Raw genomic sequence first — 20356 nt, forward strand, 5'->3', positions numbered from 1 at the left:
CTCCTGAGTAGCCGGGATTACAGGGCACACCACCATGCCCAGCTAATTTGTTTGTATTTTTAGTAGAGACCAAGTTTCACTGTGTGTTGGCCAGGCTGGTCTCTTAACTCCTGACCTTAAGTGATCCGCCCTCGTCAGCCTCCCAAAGTGCTGAGATTATGGACCTGAGCCACCACATCAGGCCTGTACTACTGTTTTGATTTTTTAAAAAGATACAAAGTTTTCAGTGAACCCAAAGAGAAGAGTAGGTTTACATGAAAGCAGGGAGATGAGTGAGCTGCAGAGGTAGGAGGCTGTGGTCCTGGAATGGGACCCTGGAGTGTATTATCTGTCTGTGGAATCACAAGGTCTTAGATCTGAAGAAAAGTAGCTGGAATCTGGTCCCACCCTGCCATTGTTTACAGGGGAGGAAATGGGAGCCCTGAGACTTGCTCAGCTTGGCAGCAGCAAAACCAGAACCAGAAGCAGCCTGTCCTGATTTCCCAGCCCTCTGGTCTGTTTTTCATGCTGCCTCCTAAGCTCTGGAGGCTTCTCAATTTCCTGCTGTCCCCGCTGGACTCATAGCACATGTGCTCATGACATTGCTGGCTGACCGGGCTGTTTGCCATACCGTGCTTCCCACACATTGGTGCTTCTCAGTGTTCAGGTTGTGGGCGGGTGTGTGTAGAGGCGGCTGTACTACTGTCCCCTGCCTATTTCCTGCCCTCTTCATAGCCAGGCAGAGTAGCAACTTGGAGGCGGAAAACCACAGTGGTGATACCCTATTTACATCATTTTCAGTGACCTAGTGTCCCTGCTGTTTTGCCAGCTCTCGTTTTGCCGCCTCCCCCAAACATCCCTCTCATAATTTGTTTAAACAGCAGCCATGCCCCTGTATATACTTCTTTCAGCCCAAACCCAGATGAGTCACTGAGAAAACTTCGGACAGGGATTCTTCACCATGAGATTGATGGCGGGCACTGGAAGAATTGTAATTCTGGAGAAACAGCCCTTAAATTAGGGGCATTGTTCTGGGAAAAAAAGTGCTTTCCTATTCAGCAGATCTGCGAGGGAGTCTGTGACTCTCCAAAAGACTACAGATTTAGGGAGTGCAGTACAGGTGTGTTTTAGAAAAATAAATTTTAAAAAGACGAGAGATTAGGTATTTTTCTGTCTTCCAAGTAATAGTTCAGATAAACCTGGTGTTTGTGCAGCCTCTCTTGTTTTGTCATGAGGGCGGCGAGCCACGGTAGTTGCATATGGATTAGTTGTGATTTCTCCTTATGTGGCATGCTGAGCCCCAGTGGATTAGAACTAAAGCTCAGGACTTTGGCTGTCTTTTGGATGGCTGCCTGGGTAGATATGCAGATGAGCTCTCCACACAATGATATTGGGGCTCCATGATGTGTGGGGTTGGGAGTGGGGACAAGGCAGAGGATGGGGTATAGTTTTTCCTCACCCTTGCTCCTAGGTTAAGTCCTCATTGGTCTCCCTGTAGAATCTCGTGTGGAGATGGGTTTGTAGCCTGTCTGCTTGGATGGCCCTACAGACTCTGCCTTTAGTATGGTCTTCACCTTGAAGGTCTGCTTGTCCTTTGTGTTGTAACAATGTAATTTTAGGGTTTGAGAATGGAGTTGTGAATTGACCTGGCCCAGAGTTGCTTCAGATTCCCTCCTCTTTGCAGAATGGAGGCAGGTATTGGTGTGGGGATCCATGGTATTTACTGGTAAGGGAAAGAATGTGTTTATTCATGATGGTAGGAAAGGACCCCTTATTGGCTTGCTTCTTGGCAGACCTAAGAGCTGAGATACAGCCATGTGGTAGTGCTCAAGAGGTCTGAGCAGGCTTTCTTGAGATGATCTGAGTGCTTGGATTCCCTCTGCCTGGAGATGAGTAACATCTGAGATTCCAATTTGGTTCTGAGTTCTCTCTCGTTGCCTTCTGCCAGGCCATCCTATCTCTGACATTGCAGTGCCATAAAAAGTCATGGATGTTGTGTTGCCAGTGGGATGAATGTTTCTCCAGGAAAGAATAGAATAGAGAGGGGTTCATTAAGTTAAGCCTTGGGGCTATAACATCAGAGCCATCCTGAAAATCACAGGGGAGAACCAGTAGGAAGGTGAGAAGAGACAGTGTATTCATATTTTGGCTTGGCATTTTTTCTGCATAGGCAAGGGTCTGTAAAGCTATATTAGGTACTACGTTGGCTCATACTGGATGACCCTTCACTGTTAGGGTAAAATCTACCTTGGACAGAGAACCTGTTTGGGAAGAGGAAGGAAGGAAGCAAGATGGACTGGTGACCCTGACCTTCTCTGAGGTATCAGTTGCATCATTTCAGGCTTCCTCTGCATGGGAGATCCTTCTGTCATCTGCTCCATTAGCTCCTAGGCTTTTGCAAAACTGGAAACCCTTCATCTGGAGCCCTCAAGAGCAGTACTACTTAATATGCCAATCTGCAATGAGATAAGAAGCATATGTACCAGAATGTAAAACTGATCTCTTCTTCAAGAAAATCTTGGCCAGGCGCGGTGGCTCAAGCCTGTAATCCCAGCACTTTGGGAGGCCGAGACGGGCGGATCACGAGGTCAGGAGATCGAGACCATCCTGGCTAACACGGTGAAACCCCGTCTCCACAAAAAAAAAAAAATACAAAAAACTAGCCGGGCGAGGTGGCCGGCGCCTGTAGTCCCAGCTACTCGGGAGGCTGAGGCAGGAGAATGGCATGAACCCAGGAGGCGGAGCTTGCAGTGAGCTGAGATCCGGCCACTGCACTCCAGCCTGGGCGACAGTGCGAGACTCCGTCTCAAAAAAAAAAGAAAATCTTTTATGAAAAAATGTTAGAACTAGACAGTGTGTTCACTCTGACATAACTGATTTACATTCAGGCTTCATGTAAGTTTTCTATATAGTAACCAACCAGTAACACAGTTTGCAAATTGGCAGCTAATCTGCAGACCACACACTGAGAGTAGCATGCTCTAGAGCTGCCTCTCAGTCAGAAGCAGTTGTTGAGGTCATGGAATTGTTTGTTTGGTACAGGCCAAGGGCAGCCAGAAATATAGAGCCCTGGTTAAGAATAGCTGTCACCCAGAGCATTCAGACATGGGTCAGGGCGGCTACTAAGGAGAAGAGGGGCACAACCGGAATGAAACAGCTGAACAGATGATCAGGCAGTGCCTACACCAAGGGTAAATGCCATGTCCTCCCCTTCCTTTACCACAGGCGTATGAGCTGAGGTACTAGAGCTAGGGCCTTGGTTTTACCTGTTGCTTCTAATGGCAGGTTGGCCACACCAAGCTTACCCTGTCTTCCCAGGAAAACAGCATACACCAGAGAAGAATGTGTTGGTTGTCTCTGTAGTCACATCTGGATGTAACCAGCTTCCTACTTTGCAGTCGGTGGAGAATTGTGAGTATCGTCCTGTTCCCTGTCTTAGAAGAGCAGTCTCTTGTCTGAAGCTGTAACTCTGGATGGCTTGGCCTAAACTGCTGATGCTCAGCCTGGAGTCCCCCTTGACCATGGGGACCGAGGGTCACCAAGTGCTGAGAGCCATGGAAGATGAGTTTTTTCCTATGCAGAAACTGAACCAGTGCTAAAGGTTGGCTGTGGAACATCGCAGTAGCTCTTCACTGAGTCCCACAGGATACCTACCTGCTGGACTGAATACATTTCTATTTTAGGAAAGTGTATACTTCGCTAGTTTTCTCTAATAGACCCTACATTGGGGGAAAGAAGGGGTTCTGGTCACTTACACTGAGATGAAGTTAAGTATTCAGTCCAGTGACTGCCTCCTGTCTTCCCTGAGCAGCATTTGGGGACTTCTCAGACTCCAAAGTGAACATTTGAGTTTTGGCTTCCTCACATTCTTGGAGGAAGTAGCCGAAACACAGAGGAAAGGGAAAGGAGGGTGATTACAAAGGCATTGGGAGCATTGCATGCTGTACTCCCCACTGCAGGCATCCCTGTTCCCTTTGCCAGGAGAAGACTTCTTTCATCTTTCTGCTGTGGAAACTGACCCATAAGGTAGGTGGTGCTTTGTACAGAACTCTGCTCCAGCCTGACTCTTGCTGTACATCATCATGCAGGGTCTACAGAATCACTGTGGTGACCACCCTCCCACTCTGGCCCCAGACCAGCCCATCCTATAGCTGTCTTGCTCTGGGGACGTCTCCTCATTGAAAGATTTTTTAAAATGTATGGTCTTACTGTTTTATTTTTTTAATCCAATGATTTATATAGAATATCTGGTCTATAATCTGAGAATAGAAAACCTTAACCAACTAAATGAGTTCATTTCTGTCATTTCAGATACCCTGACCATAAATGATGACCAGTGTTTACTCCTCTCTGAGACTGTCTGGGGAGCTCTCCGAGGTAACAAATTGGGGCTGATTAAAAGAGAGAGAGAAAGGATGATGTGGGAAGGTTGGTGTTGGTGGAGTTCAGTAGCCCAGTCCCTGCTCACTGCAACCTCTGCCTCCTAGGCTTAAGCAGTCTTCCCTCTTTAGCCTCCCAAGTAGCGGGATTACAAGTGCCCGCCACCACGCCCAGCTAATTCTTGTATTTTTAGTAGAGATGGGATTTCACCATGTTGCCCAGGCCAGTCTTGAACTCCTGAGTACAAGTGATCCACCCATCTCAGCCTCCCAAAGTTCTGGGATTACAGGTGTGTGCCACCTCGCCCAGCCAGGAAGCTTTCTTTATGGGAACAGTTGGCGTGTTTTCCCATCTCCATGGAGCTGTCCCTGGAAGTTGACAGGTTTTACCCTGTGCAGCATCAGCAGGGGCTCTGGGAAGCAGTGGGGGAGTCTGCGGGCTGACGCTCTAGGTGTCAGCAGGGGACAGGTAGCTGGGGGACAGGGGGAATGATGCTACCACAGACATTGCGCATCCAGCTCTTGCTAAAGACATGTAATTGGAAAGGTATTTTGTGAAAGGAAAACTATAACAAAAGAAATAGATACATGCAAGAGAAAAGATAAATAGTAGTGAAATATTTAGAACTACATTATTTCTGGAGAAAATGAGTTTACTGGCTAAACTGTCAGCCCTTGCCCTTCCTCTGGGTTTACTGAGAAGGTATTTGGTGCTTAGATATAGACTTAGCCAAGTACCTCTCCCACTTTTGGTAAACCCTCTGCTGGTGAATGATGAGGGAAATTCTCTCGGAATTCCACACCTTGCTTTGGTTTGTCTTCCTTCCCTTTCCCCACTTCTATGCTTGGAACAACAGCATGCTGCCTCCCCTTCCTGCCCTCTTGTACCTTTGGTGCAGGTGCCGATGGTAAGGGAGGACCTCGGACTCCAGAATGCTGGGTGTCAGAGTCAGAGTGGGGAGAAGCCAAAACAGTACACTAGCAGTCTGCTCAAATCAGGTGCTGAGTGACTGCTGAAGTCTCATGGATTCTTTCACTTTGAAATTGGGGACTCTGATAATTTTTCATGGGGCTTCTGCAGGGTTTCCAGAAGAGGGTCCCCAGCTGTTGAGAACATACAATGCCCTGGATTCAACATACCTGTGTGTGGGCCTTGCTAGACTCTAGGAGACAGTGTCAGTGGACTAGGGGAGTCCTTCTGAGGCAGTTGCTGTCCACCACACCTCAGCTCCCTATAGCTGGGTCTCTTCTCAGTCTCTGAAGAGGAAAAGTGGATGATGTTTTTTTAATTTTCTAGATCCAGCCATGAACCCAGGCTCCTTGGAAACCCAAGCTTATGATCACTTTCTCACAATTTATTCTGGGACCCCTTTTCTCAGCTCTGTCAGCTCCTGATAGGGGTTATCCATGGAAAGCCTTGCAGGCTGACTTGTCCCTGTGTCTGTCCTCATGAGTATATGTCTTGGCCTCTCTTCTCAATATTCTTGTCAAGGCACAGGAAATATAGATGAGAGGTATGTGGGTTTTGAAAGTTAGTGTGTTGTAAGAAGGGGCACTAAAACCCTTACTCTGACATCTCCCAAAATGAAATACAGAGTAAAGATGGATACTGGCTTCCTAATATCCCCTTTCCATCAGTGTTAAAAATTGTCAAGCCTACACTACATCCATTTTCACTGTGTACCCAAACATTACGCTCTGCTACATTGAGAACCTTCCAAATAGATACACCTCTTTCTCCACTCCCTGAGTCTTTACTCTGCCTCTCTACTTCTTCCTAGGTCTGGAGACTTTTAGCCAGCTTGTTTGGAAATCTGCTGAGGGCACAGTAAGTGTGGACCCTCAAAAAGGGCTGCTTTTTCATCTCTGGGGTTTGATCCCAATGTTGAGAATCCTAGAAAAATCTTGTTTTGCCTTAGGATCCTGGTGACTTGAGATAGCCCCAATAGAAATGGAAGAGGAGATGTGGGTGGAAAACTGGTTTGTTAGATTTGGTCTGTTTGGAATCACTGTAATTTGGTTCCCCTGAGTCATCATTTAGTAATGACCTTGAGGCCACACTGCTTTGAAGAAAATGAACTATGTTAACAGGAAAATCCAGAATTTTTAGGCTGAGTGGTGTATGGGACAGTTGTATTAGGCCGGCGTTGGACAATTGCTCTATGGGAAGGTGGCTGCTCATGGTCATTTATAGAGGTGGGGAGCATTTGGCGAGAGAGTGACCCTGAGAACAGTCAAAGATTGGCTTTTTAAGAATCCTGGGAGAGGTATCTTCATCTCCCTGTGCCCCCGTAGTAAGCTTCCTTTGAATCTGACATGTTCAATGTTTGTTCTGCACAGTTCTTTATCAACAAGACTGAGATCGAGGACTTTCCCCGCTTTCCTCACCGGGGCTTGCTGTTGGATACATCTCGCCATTACCTACCACTCTCTAGCATCCTGGACACTCTGGTACCCAGGCCGTAAGGCCTTCTTCACACTTAAGAGTTCTGGGGTGATGGAGCAACGGACAGACCAAGTTCCAAATTCTTAAAGAGTTAGAGAATGTATGGACTGGGTGTGGTAGCTCACACCTGTAATCCCAACACTTTGGCAGGCCGAGGTGGGCGGATCACCTGAAGTCAAAAGTTCAAGGCCGGCCTGGCCAACATGGTGAAACTCCGTCCCTACTAAAAATACAAAAATTAGCTGGACATGGCGGCGCATGCTTGTAATCCCAGCTACCTGAGAGACTGAGGCAGGAGAATCGCTTGAACCCGAGAGGCAGAGGTTGCAGTGGTTGGAGATCACGCCACTGCACTCCAGCCTGGGTGAAAGAGTGAGACGCCGTCTCAAAAAAAAAGAGAGAGAATGTATGTAACTCTATGAGCTCCTGGGAAAAATGTAGAAGATGAGCTGCTCCAAGACTCAAAAAATAACAAAGTGTGACTTAAATCTACCTTACAGGCTACCATAGATCAATGTTCAGGCTGTTTCCAGGGATACAAATGTTTAGGGAATTGGCTTCATTGGCAGAACTAACTTTATTTATTTGTTTTTGAGAAAGGGTCTCAATTTTTTTTTTTTTTTTTTTTGTAGAGCTGGGGTTTCATCGTGTTGCCCAGGCTGGTCTTGAACTCCTGGGCTCAAGCAATCTGCCCACCTTGGCCTCCCAGAGTGGTAGGATTACAGGCATGAGTTACCACACTTGGCCAGCAGAGCTAACTTTAGTTAGGAGAAGGTCATAGGAGAGAGATGTTCAAAGCCTCTGGCCTGGTGCAGTGGCTCACACCTGTAATCTTAGCACTCTGGGAGGCCAAGGCGGGTGGATTGCCTGAGCTCAGGAGTTTGAGACTGGTGTGACCAACACAGTGAAACCCCATCTCTACTGAAAATACAAAAAATTAGCCAGGCATGATGGCGCAAACCTGTAGTTCCAGCTACTCAGGAGGCTGCGGTGGGAGGGTCACCTGAGCCTGGGGAGATCAAGGATGCATGAACTGTGATTGTACCACTGCACTCCAGCCTGGACAACAGAGACCCTGTCCCAAAAATAAATAAATAAATAAATAAAATGAATGAGTGAAGGAAGGCGGCTGAGGCACAAGAAGCCCTTGAACCTGGGAGGTGGAGGTTACAGTGAGCTGAGATTGCGCCACTGCACTACAATCTGGGTGACAAAGCCAGACTATGTCTCAAAAAAAAAAAAAAAAAAAAAAAAAGCCTTACCTAGGAAGTTCCTAGCTCTCTTGAGTTTTAATGTGCAGTCTTATCTGACAGTTCGCAATCCAGTTCCTGTGTCTGCCTTTTCCTTTGCTCCTGTGACGAAACCAAAGGAGGCAACACACTGCCAGCCTTGGCCTCTGAGATTATGAGTTAAGAGACTACTAAGTTCCCAGGAGGTCTCACAGTTGGGATTAACATCAGTCAGACAACACAAACGGCAAGAGGAAGGGTTGCTCTTCAGGCTTTTGGAAGATTCCAGGGTACCACAGTAGCTGTAGCCCTCCTCTTAATGTGGCCAGAATTTATTTCGAAAAGAGGAAAGACCACTTCTATCATCCATCTTTGGATGTGTTCTGAGAAAAGTAGAAGTGTGCTGGGCCTTCCCTCCATGCCATCCCTCCCTGATGGGAAGGTTTGATAGAGAGACCCCATAGACACTTAATTGAGAGCTGAGGCAGGTCAAGCCTGTAGGGGTGTGAGGAGCGGCCTGAGAGCCTGCCCAACATTGCAAGTTTGAGGCTGAAACGGGAGAGACTGTGATGGTCACAGTGTGCACCTTAACCTACAGGATGTCATGGCGTACAATAAATTGAACGTGTTCCACTGGCATCTGGTAGATGATCCTTCCTTCCCATATGAGAGCTTCACTTTTCCAGAGCTCATGAGAAAGGTATGTCCCCATTTCACTCAGACCAAGTTTATGGGTCAGTGTCTGAATCTGGCTGTGGCCCTCCTGGCAAGAACAGGGTCTCTCATCCTAGCCAGTCGGTTTTAGACCAATATAGGGGAAGGACGCTGGATTTGGAGTCAGGAGACTTGAGTTGAAGTCCAAAACTTTGCCAGTAATTTTCCTTGTGACCTTCAGGAGAGAATCTCTTCTGGCCTTATTCCCTTTCTATTTATTTATATTCTGTTAAATGGACTTAATATTAATACCTGCCATGATTATCTCACTGGCATTATGATACTCAGATAAAACAGATGTGATAACTTCTGGGAAATTAGGATCAAGTTTTTTGAAGATAGTCCCTGACACCAAAGGGCTATGGGCAGGTTTCTGATGTCTGGGGAGTCTTGTGGGCATTTTGAGTATCTTCTACTCTGCTAGCTTTCAGGAAATGTGAACCTGAAGGGTGTCTTGTGCCTTTCAGGGGTCCTACAACCCTGTCACCCACATCTACACAGCACAGGATGTGAAGGAGGTCATTGAATACGCACGGCTCCGGGGTATCCGCGTGCTTGCAGAGTTTGACACTCCTGGCCACACTTTGTCTTGGGGACCAGGTAAGAATGATGTCTGTGGCCAGAGGGACTCTGCTCATTATGCTCAGAGTGAAGCTTCAGGGCACTGGCTCATGGAAGTGGCATATTCCAGCCTTGTTCCTTGGAAGAATGTTTTCCATTGACTTCTTCCACCTGGGAATTTAGATAGGAAGAACTCACTTTGGGCAGTGGAGGCCACTTCTTACTATTAAAATATGTACTGTTAGACTATGTAAGGGCACATTTTTCTTAGAGGCCGTTGCAGGTAGTTGTGCCTAGAGTGGATGCTGAGGAATCTGACCACCAGGGTAGAATCTGAAAGAAAGAAGCCCAAGGGCAGCCTGCAGAGGTCAGAGTCAGTCACTACCCCTGCTCCCTTTCTTCCCTATACCCTCCGCCCTCCAGTGTGAGTCCCCAACGCAGGTTGAATGACGGTTGAAAAGGGCTACTGGCCTGATAGAAAACTGAAGATATTGGCCGGGCGTGGTAGCTCACGCCTGTAATCCCACCACTTTGGGAGGCCAAGGTGGGTGGATTGCCTGAGGTGAGGAGTTCAAAACCAGCCTGGCCAACATGGTGAAACTCCATCTCTACTAAAATTACAAAAATTAGCCAGTTGTGGTGGCAGGAGCCTGTAATCCCAGCTACTCGGGAGGCTGAGGCAGGAGAATCACTTGAACCCAGGAGGCAGAGGTTGCGGTGAGCCAAGATCGTGCCACTGCACTCCAGCCTGGGTGACAGAGCAAGACTCTGTCTCAAAAACAAACAAACAACAACAACAAAACCCCGAAGATATCTTGTGACCTCAGCAGCAGGAAGTAGTCTCTGGGCCAAGGGAGATACTCCTTAGGAAATGTAAAAAGATTCTGGGTAATGGTTGACCCCACCTACAGGAGGAGATAGAGAAGAAAGATTTTGCCAGTTTGGCTGGATTAGACCCCTCCTAAAGGCCTGTGAGGAGAGCAACCTTGGGAGCAAGGGTGGTGCCTGCTAGAAGCAGTGTGTCAAGGCAAGAGTGTGTGCACTGACAGTTGTCTAGCTGAAACTCAGCCTCTGCCTGTCTATGATTGTGGATATATTTGTATCTTTTTACTGCGACTAAATGGTGGTGACTACCAGTGTCTGTGAGTGCCTACCTAAATGTGTGTGATGTTTATGAATACGCTTGTCTTACTTTGTGTGACTTGTGTCCTTACATGTAGGACTGTGCTTGGGGGTTTATGTATTTGTGACACTCGTATGGGGTTTTCTGTTGGCTTAGGTATCCCTGGATTACTGACTCCTTGCTACTCTGGGTCTGAGCCCTCTGGCACCTTTGGACCAGTGAATCCCAGTCTCAACAATACCTATGAGTTCATGAGCGCATTCTTCTTGGAGATCAGCTCTGTCTTCCCAGATTTTTATCTTCATCTTGGAGGAGATGAGGTTGATTTCACCTGCTGGTATGAGCCCTTTGATCTTCCCTTTGTGGCCTGATCAGTTGCTTACTTAGAATAGATGTTAGCCCCCGAGGGGCCACTTAGCTCAGCTGCTGCTCTCAGTGGTCTGTATGGACTCACATTGCTCAGGGCTTAGGCCTTCCTCTGCCCATCTACATAGAGATCGTACCTGATTTGGGCAAGGCGTTCACTGTGAACCTCTTCCTTCCTACTCTCATATCCTTGAGGTATTGATAGAAAAACCAGCCCTGGACACAGAATTGTCTTGGAAAAGTTCAGGATAGAGAAAAATAATCCCTGTTTATGAAGGCTTAAAATTGTCTGGTTGAAGAGTCAAGACACAGAATTCAAGACTAATAGATGACAGTGTCTAATTAGTATTCAGTTGTAAAGTCCAAACCCTTGGTTCTGGTGAGCTCAAAAGAGACTGAGGGGCTTCTTTGAGAAGAGGGCACCAGAGCTGAATCTGGGGAAATGATTTGGCTTTTTGGAGATGTGAGCAGGGGAGAATATTCCAGAAGGAGAACAATGTGAGCAAAATGTGGACGTTGTAACGCAAGGGATCTGCAGCAGGTAATAGACAGCAAGGCTTGTCATCCAACTGGAAGAGCAGATAGGAAAGCCGGAATCCAGTGTGCTGGAGCTCTTAAGTTAAGACCTTGGATCCTCATGTTGCAGTCAGAGAGGATTAACATGTTTTCTCTTTGGGAGTTTGAACTTAAAACTCTTCAGGTCCAGACTCAGCCTTTCTCAACCTGTGTCAATAGCCCACCTGCTTCACATACCTTTGCTTGGTCACACTTTCTACATGTAGGGCTTCTGAGATCCTTGCTTATTTGATTTTTCAGGTGAAAAGAGGAAGTTATAGGGGGCCAGGTGGCTAATCCCCAGGCATTAGGCTTTCAGGATGTTGAAATATTAATCTTCATTTTCTCTTGGGATTCAGGAAGTCCAACCCAGATATCCAAGACTTTATGAGGAAGAAAGGCTTCGGTGAGGACTTCAAGCAGCTGGAGTCCTTCTACATCCAGACGTGAGGAGGGAAGGAGGGCAGGTGGGGTCCCTTGGGGGTCCTCCTGTGGGGTCCTCCCTTTCCATACCAGAGTCAGGCCCTGCTTGGCCATTGTCTGGCCCCTGCAGGGTTCCCTTGTCCTTTGTCCCATCCTTTCAGGTTTGGAGTGGTCAGTTTCCAACCCTGGGGAAAGACACTGCTTAATGAGGAATAGGCCCCTGGCCAGGCTCAACCCCTAGAGCGCTGGCACAAACAGTCTAGAGTCCATCTGAGCTAAGCAGACACTTACGAGACACTCCTCTCCTCTCCAGGCTGCTGGACATCGTCTCTTCTTATGGCAAGGGCTATGTGGTGTGGCAGGAGGTGTTTGATAATAAAGTAAAGGTGAGCCAGGGCAGAGAAGAGAAGAAGCCACCGGCGGTGCCTCCCTCTAGTCTCCCCAGCTCCTCCCTGCCTCTACAGAGACTGAACCTCCTGGTTTGGATTGGGCTCTAATGGTCAGAGCACTCTCGTTTTCTCTCTAGAAAGGCCACAGAGTGCTGGGTGCAGTGGCTCATGCCTGTAATCCAAGCACTTTGGTAGGCCAATGCGGGTGGATTGCTTGAGCCTAGGAGTTCAAGACCAGCCTGGCCAACATAATGAAACCCTCGTCTCTACAAAAAATACAAAAATCAGGAGGCTGAGGTGGGGGTACTGCTTGAGCCCAGGAGGCACAGGTTACTGTGAGCCCAGATGTGCCACTGCACTCCACGCCTGGGCAACAGAGTGAGACTCTGTCTCAAAAAAACCAAAGGCCGCTGTGGTATGAGCCCTGGGTTTATGTGTCAGAGTTTCTATCTTCCCTCACTACAAACCTGATTAAGAACTATTTCTGGGCCGGGTGCGGTGGCTCACACCTATAATCCCACCACTTTGGGAGGCCAAGGCAGGCAGATCACGAGGTCAGGAGATCGAGACCATCCTGGCTAACATGGTGAAACTCCGTCTCTACTTAAAAAAATACAAAAAAGTAGCTGGGCGTGGTGGTGGGCGCCTGTAGTCCCACCTACTTGGGAGGCTGAGGCAGGAGAATGGCGTGAACCCAGGAGGCGGAGCTTGCAGTGAGCGGAGATCGTGCCGTTGCACTCCACCTTGGGTGACAGAGCAAGACTCCGTCCCCCCAAAAAAAAATCTATTTCTGCTGCTAGGTTACTTGGATAGGCTGGATTTTTCTTCCTAAATCATAGATTAGGGTCTTCTGGGTCTGTGGGACCAAGGCTACCTTCTCCTTTATTGTTGATCAGTAAGATCCCACTCCTGTCACATGCAAGGACTCTTAGGAGCCTTGTCCCATTCCCAGAATCATCTGGAGACTTTTGGACATGACAGCTCCTGGGTCCCCCTGCTTGCCTCCCTCAGCTCACAGCTGGTATTACTGTGTGGACAGGGAGGTTGCAGAGGGACGGAGAGGAGAGCTGCAGGGAGGCCTCCTAGGGCCCTGGGTTCCTTAGCCTCTGTCCTGAGGTGTGAGCTCAATGGTCAGGAGTCACAGAGACATACTTTGCTGCTGGGGAACAGAGGGAGCACACACCTGTAGTCCCACGTTGCCTGTGTATGAATAAGGCCCAGGAATCTCCTCAGCTTTATGTCCTTACTGCCATTTGACCTTTTATAACAGATTCGGCCAGACACAATCATACAGGTGTGGCGAGAAGAGGTTCCAGTGAACTATATGAAGGAGCTGGAACTGGTCACCAAGGCCGGCTTCCGGGCCCTTCTCTCTGCCCCCTGGTACCTGAACCGTATATCCTATGGCCCTGACTGGAAGGATTTCTACATAGTGGAACCCCTGGCATTTGAAGGTGAAAGCAGGGAGCTCTCCTTGCTGACCAAAGGAGGCTGGGCTGGGGCACAGGATGGGAGGCAGGAAGGTCTGGGCCAGACATTTCCGATTAGTAAATGAAACAACTTAGCTGGGGTGAGGGCCACGTTGTGAAGGTGGTTGAGACGGACCCTAGAGGTACCCCACCATCACCAGACTGTTGTTGCTTGTTTTCCCTCAGGTACCCCTGAGCAGAAGGCGCTCGTGATTGGTGGAGAGGCTTGTATGTGGGGAGAATATGTGGACAACACAAACCTGGTCCCCAGGCTCTGGTAAGGGTTTTCGGGGGAAGGTGGAGGGTTGGACCTGAGAGCAGGGGTTCTCCCTTACAGACCCAATCCCATCTAGCCACCTCTGGACTAGTACCCTCCTTTCAGGCCTGAGAGAGAGCAGGCCATGCGACGAGCCTTCTGAAGATTTGTATGCAATATTCACTCTCCACATGACTTCCATCTATATCCCTCCAGCCACCCGTTAGGTATGTGGGATAGGGATTGTTAACCTCACTTCCCAGAGAGATAATGAGGCCGGGAGAACATCGGTGACTTGCTCAGGATGCAGTACAAGCATCCGTGATTCCTGTAATAAGGCTTCCTTCTGCTCTTTTCACTGCAGCCTTACCAAGTGTGGTTGGTTGTGCAGAATTTACATTTTAAGGATATCTGCTGCTGTCACTGTCATTGTGGTTAATGATGCCTCAAGGTTTATTCTTATTCCCGTATCTTTGAGAGAGGAAGAGAGTGGGATTGCTACCCACATGTTAATGAAGGTGCATCTGAGCCCTAGAACTTTCTGGGAGCCATCCAACCTGACTGTAGCTCATAACAAGGTATTGATCACTTCCTTTGGCCTGAGCTAGTCCAGGGCGCCTAGGTAAGAGGTAGCAGCCTGTGGATGTCCAGCACCTTTGCAGGGAATACAGAGCCCAATCTGGCACATGCCCCCTTTCCTCCAGGCCCAGAGCAGGGGCTGTTGCCGAAAGGCTGTGGAGCAACAAGTTGACATCTGACCTGACATTTGCCTATGAACGTTTGTCACACTTCCGCTGTGAGTTGCTGAGGTAAGCAAGCTGTGGGGCCTTCGCAAGGCGGGGTAGGGCAGATCCAGGGCTGGGGAACCCCTTAGAGAGAGGAATAGAAGAATAACAATAGCTAACACTTACAGAGGCTTATAGTCGGCCCTCATCCATGGATTCAACCAACTGCGATAAAAAGTATTCAGGAAAAAAAAATACAACAACAAAAAAATACAAATAAAAAATACTGTATAACAACTATTTACATAGCATTTATATGTATTAGGCATATGTAATCCAAGATCATTTCAAGTATATGGGAAGTTGTACATTGGTTATATTTAAATACTATGTCATTTTTATATAAGGGACTTGAGCATCCTTGGATTTTGGTATCCACGGGGGTCCTGAAACAAATCCCCTGTGGATACTGAGGGACAACTGTATTTTATGGCAAACACTGTGCTGAATTTGTTACACATATTGTCTCATTTAGTCTTCACCACAACCCCATAAGATAGGTGCATTTTTATCCCCAGTTTAGAGATAGACACTGAAGCACAGAAGTTAGTACCTTGGCCAAAGTCTCTAAGAAGCAGGATTTGAACCAGGCTGACTTACAGGATCTCATGACACCTTTGCCTCTGTCAGGGATGTGCCTGTGTAAGATAGTCATTTCCCTGATTGATTCGTTGGCTAGGTCTTGAGAACTTGGGGGACATAGCGTAATGCAGAGCAGAGTCCTGGGCTGAGAGTCAAGCGTGGTGACGTCTAAGCCTCAACTATGTCATTCACTGGGTAACTTCCAGCTGGTTCTCTAAGCATGTTGCTTACTTGGATAATAAGGGAAGCATGCCTAGAGGTCCCCTAAGGAGATTGGTCAGTTTATAGTCTGAGACCCAAGGACAGGATTTCACGTCCATATTCATGGACAGGACAGCACCTAAGTGCCCCAATGCCACCACATTTACAGCATTTTAGAATCAGGAACAGAGGGCTAAGTAGGCCAGGAGCATTGGCTGCTTTTCAGACATCTACCTATTTTCCAAAGGGATTGAGTTATTTGGGGTTAGGGTACAGAGATAGGCAGGATAGAAATAGATGTCGCCAACATTTCTGGACCTCCAAGACCTGTATCAAAATCACATGAGGCACCTGTTCAGCTTGCAGATTCTTGCCCATACTTTGCCCCACCCCAAGTGAGAATCTGTGGAAGTGAGATCACCAGGTACATCTGGTATACGGTGACAGTTTGAGAGTCACCGAAATGGGGAAGGAGAGACTGTTGACGGGTGTGAAAAGTGTTGCTGGGGCCCCTTCTGAGGGGCTTATCTTGCCATTTCTTGATATCCTCCTGCAGGCGAGGTGTCCAGGCCCAACCCCTCCATGTAGGCTACTGTGAGCAGGAGTTTGAACAGACCTGAGCCCCAGGCACTGCGGAGGGTGCTGGCTGTAGGAGAATAGTAGTGGAGCCAGGCTTCCACTGCATCCCGGCCGGGGGACGGAGCCCCTTGCCTGCGTGCCCCTTGCCTGCATGCCCCTGTGCTTGGAGAGAAAGGGGCTGGTGCTGGCACTCACATCCAATAAAGAGTAATGTGGCATATTTCTATAATAAACATGGATTACCTGTGTTTAAAAAAAAAAAGTGTGAATGGCCCTTAGGTAAGGGCACAGCCAGGCTGGAGTCAGTATCTGCCCCTGCGATCTTTTAAGTTGAGGGCTGGGAATGAAACCTGTAGCCTTTGTCCTACTCTGCTTAGCCTGTGAGCTATGTCACTCCCCTCCCACTCCTGAACATATTCCAGACACCTGCCCTAATCCTCAGCCTGCTTACTTTACTTCTGCATTACATCTCCAAGGCGTTGGTATATGGAAAAATGTAGGGGCTTGGAGGCGTTCTGGACAGTGGGGAGGGCTCCAGACCCAACCTGGTCATAGAATAGCCTCTCCCCCATGCGTACTCATCCACCTCCCTCCCCTAGAGCTTATTCTCCTTTGGGTTTCTTGCAGCTTCAATTTCATACAACCATTATTTGAATATTATTAAACACATATTGTTCTCTAGGCACTGTGGTCAGTGAGGTTTTTTTTTTTTTATATTTTTGTTTTTGAGACAGAGTCTCACTCTGTCACCCAGGCTGACAGTGCAGTGGCACAATCTTGGCTCACTGCAACCTCTTCCTCCTGGGTTCAAGCGATTCTCATCCATCAGCCTCCTGAGTAACTGGAATTACAGGCACGCACCACCACGTCCATCTAATTTATGTACTTTTAGTAGAGATGGAGGTTTCATTATATTGGTCAGGCTGGTCTTGAACTCATGACCTCAGATGATTGCTTGCCTTGGCCTCCCAAAGTGCTGGAATTAGAGGCGTGAGCCGCCGCACTTGGGCCTGTGGTAAATTGTTGAATTTGAAGGACTCAAGAGGCCCTGGTCAATTCCAAAATAACGCAGATGACTTCCATCGCCCTCCTCCCAACCATTTTCAGCCCAAAGCATGTTTGCAGGGAGTGGATGGTGGTATGGAGGGTGTGAAGGTGGACTGTGGCTCTGCAGAGGGTCTTGGCAGATGTGATTTTCTCTAGAAGGAAATGTCTCGTCATGGACCCAGACTGCCCCCTGGTGGTTTCAAGTGCAGAAGTGACACTGTAGGCCAGAGGCGGGGGCAGTAATGCATCGCAGCCATTTTAGGTGAGGATTTCCTTAACTGTTATTTGTTAAGTTCTTTGGCTGGGCCCTGGCCTGGGGGTACAATGGACAGGTTTCAGGCATTTTTTCCAGAAAGCTTACAGTGTAGTGGATACAGAAACTTGGGGAAGGCAGGGCTGAGAAGGATCATGAGTAAAACTCGGTCCTTCAACACCATCCTTCAGCCCCTGGGTCATGTTCCTTCGAGGTCCTGGTGGGAGGTAGACCAGCCTAGCCTTGTGCTGTTCCTGTAAGGATAGGGTGGGCATTTTCTACCAACAGAATTCTTGGAATTTTCACACAGCCCAGCCTAGCCAAGTCCAGGGCTATAGCCCAGATATACATAAGTTAAGGTCCCAGCACTGGCACCCACCACAGGAGCCCCCTTACCTCTATTACCCAGAAGCTTGTAGGAGGGGTGGTCCCCAGACAAGGACCCTGCAGAGGTGCAACCCTGCTTCCATCCTGGTCATAACTTTCACGTTACTATTGCTTGGGATAATGTTAAATAAAAATAGCAGACACTGAGTTTTAAGTGTCAAGTGGATGAAGGCAGAGATTGTGATACACTTGAGTTAAAGCAGTAAGGTTCTGTCATTTTATATTCCTGTTGTAAACATTTTCTTTAATGTTATTATTTTTACCACTAAATTAACATGGCCTGGTCACGACCTTCATTGGTAGAGTGCTGTTCCTCACCTCCACCGTTGCTCCTTTGGTCCATTGATCATGAGAGCATTTACCTGAAGGTCATCAGACCTTGAATGCCAACAGGTCAGAGGCAGTGGCCTGCAGTTACCACCCAGACTGTTCCAAGGCACAGAATCGCTGTTTCCCCAACTCATCTCCCTTCACCTGGGCTGCAAATTGAGCGTCCCACCCCTGAGCGGAACACAGGAGGCCTTGTGTGCTGTGCACCGCCAGGGGGCGGGGAAGTTCCCAGACTGACTGCCTGGCTCCAGTCATCCTAGGAAAAGAGTTCTCCAGTCACTCCCCACCCCAACCCCTTCCCAGGAGTCTATTAAGGAGGCAAAGCAGGCCTAACGGGTATCAAAGCAAAGGAGTGAATGGAGACTGGGAGAATCTTCAACCTCCCCTCTCGGTAGGAGCTGAGGCTGCATGCCAGGTCCTGTTCCTTCTAGGAATCCATTAAGTTATGTCACTGATGTTTTCAGGTGCGTCTCAAAGGATTACCGTAGGGATAGGATATCAGGATGTGGGAGCACAGGTGCCACCACAGCACTAGTGATGGAGAGTCATTGCCCCTAGACTTCTGGGACTGTGAGGAAGTTGAAAGATACTGGGAAAGGGTGAAAGAAAGGATGTAGGTGGAATTTATTTAGTATTAATGTAGGTACACATGCTTTATGGCAACTTTCCTAGCACTCTAAAATCTAAATCTAAGATTTGTATAGTTTTTGTCAATATCTTTTGTAAGCTTAATACAGGGCATGACAAGTATGTGTCACATACTTTTTTTCCACAAAGAAAAAAACATAAATAGGAATTGGGTGCTTTGTTTATCAAAATTATTCTGTATTTCCTTTATAAATAAATAAACTTTGAAATAAAGGTTGAAAATTAGTATCTTTTCTAGCCCAGCCACCATTGTTTTTAAAAATCCTCCTTGAAGCAGGTGTGGGTGTGTGTGTGTGTGTGTGTGTGTGTTACTACGTTTTTCAACAAAATTTTTAAAAATCACAGTGTCAGGGCCAGGTGCAGTGGCTCATGCCTCTAATCCCAGCACTTTGGGAGGCCGATGTGGGAGGATTGCCTGAGCTCAGGAGTTGAAGACCATCCTGGGCAACATGGTGAGACCTCATTTCTACTAAAAATTAAAAAGATTAGCTGAGAATGGTGGTGTGTGGTTATAGTCCCAGCTAGTCAGGAGGCTGAGAAAGAAGGATCACTTCAGCCTGGAAGATTGAGGCTGCAATGAGTCATGATCGCACCACTGCACGCCAGCCTTGGCAACAGGGTGAGACCATGTTTCAAAAAAAAGAAAAAATTGTAAATGTCCAGGAACCTTGCTTTTTTCACAGTAATTACTGTACTCTAACCACACCCATGTTTAGTCTAAACTACCCCAGTAAATACTCCTATTTTTTGCTGATTTCAAATGTTTCAAACAACAGAAAAGTCTGGAAACTAGTAAACAGTGTAACCACCCAGCTTTGTTGCATCTCAATAGTCATATATTTGCTTCAGATTTGTTTTTTTAAAACAAAAAAGATGAAACATTAAATTATTAATATCACTCTTCCCTATGCTATTGCCTTCTCCAAAAACAACTATTTTCCGGAATTTCTTTTTAATCTCATTTCCTCTGGAGAATCTGATACTTAACTGATTTTTTTCATCACTGTTAATAAATTCTTTATGGCTCACTCTTTATAGCAAATTAGAAAGAGATGTTTTGGAAGCCACTCAAAGAAGGGAGTGTGTGTGGGAAAGGAGGAAGAGCAGCTGGCCGGCAGACACAGGTAGGAAGGGGTGCCATGCTCGCTGGTGCGCTGCAGTGTGTGAGTGAGAGCGTGTGGCTGGGTGTCTGGATGATCTATTATGAAAGAGGATATTTGAACATAGAAACTCAGAGAGAACTGCTGGTGTTTATCTAGACTCACATGAGTCAGAAATCTGAATGAAGATAGATGTGGAAATCCAGCTAGGAGAACAAAAGTGCTTTGTCATTTTTATGTGCTTGCTGTGTCAGGCACTTCTTTTTTTTTTTTTTTTTTTTTTTTTTTTGAGACAGAGTCTTGCTCTTGTCACCCAGGCTGGAGTGCAGTGGCACAATCTGGGCTCACTGCAACCTCCACCTCCCGAGTTCAAGCAATTCTTCTGCCTCAGCCTCCCAAGTAGCTGGGACCACAGGCATGTGCCACCACACCTGGCTAATTTTTGTATTTTTAGTAGAGACGGGGTTTTACCATATTGGCCAGGCTGATCTCAAACTCCTGACCTCAGGTGATCTGCCCACCTCGGCCTCCCAAAGTGCTGGGATTACAGGCATG

The 20356-nt window shown here is 47.5% G+C and overlaps 2 protein-coding genes across 7 annotated transcripts in view; one reads left to right on the top strand and one right to left on the bottom strand.

The window, feature by feature from the left end:
• BBS4 (Bardet-Biedl syndrome 4) overlaps positions 1–20356 on the bottom strand; it is a 393503-nt gene that overhangs the window by 299204 nt on the left and 73943 nt on the right. The window lies entirely within an intron of this gene.
• The window catches only part of HEXA (hexosaminidase subunit alpha), a 56407-nt gene that overhangs the window by 18113 nt on the left and 17938 nt on the right, over positions 1–20356 (top strand). For 2 of the 5 annotated variants that reach the window (XM_030930209.1, XM_030930210.1), the window contains exons 2-14: positions 3265–3390; positions 4291–4356; positions 6140–6186; positions 6699–6809; positions 8632–8733; positions 9215–9347; positions 10588–10768; positions 11712–11798; positions 12089–12161; positions 13435–13618; positions 13820–13910; positions 14594–14698; positions 19740–19825. In XM_030930209.1, coding sequence (XP_030786069.1) covers positions 3265–3390; positions 4291–4356; positions 6140–6186; positions 6699–6809; positions 8632–8733; positions 9215–9347; positions 10588–10768; positions 11712–11798; positions 12089–12161; positions 13435–13618; positions 13820–13910; positions 14594–14698; positions 19740–19825 — 1392 coding nt within the window. Of the gene's footprint in view, positions 1–3264; positions 3391–4290; positions 4357–6139; positions 6187–6698; positions 6810–8631; positions 8734–9214; positions 9348–10587; positions 10769–11711; positions 11799–12088; positions 12162–13434; positions 13619–13819; positions 13911–14593; positions 14699–16013; positions 16299–19739; positions 19826–20356 lie in introns of those variants that run through there. The other 3 variants (XM_010364811.2, XM_030930211.1, XM_010364810.2) reach the window with 3 other exon arrangements.

This window comes from Rhinopithecus roxellana, chromosome 5 (assembly GCF_007565055.1).
Source record: "Rhinopithecus roxellana isolate Shanxi Qingling chromosome 5, ASM756505v1, whole genome shotgun sequence".
Classification (NCBI taxonomy): Eukaryota; Metazoa; Chordata; class Mammalia; order Primates; family Cercopithecidae; genus Rhinopithecus; species Rhinopithecus roxellana.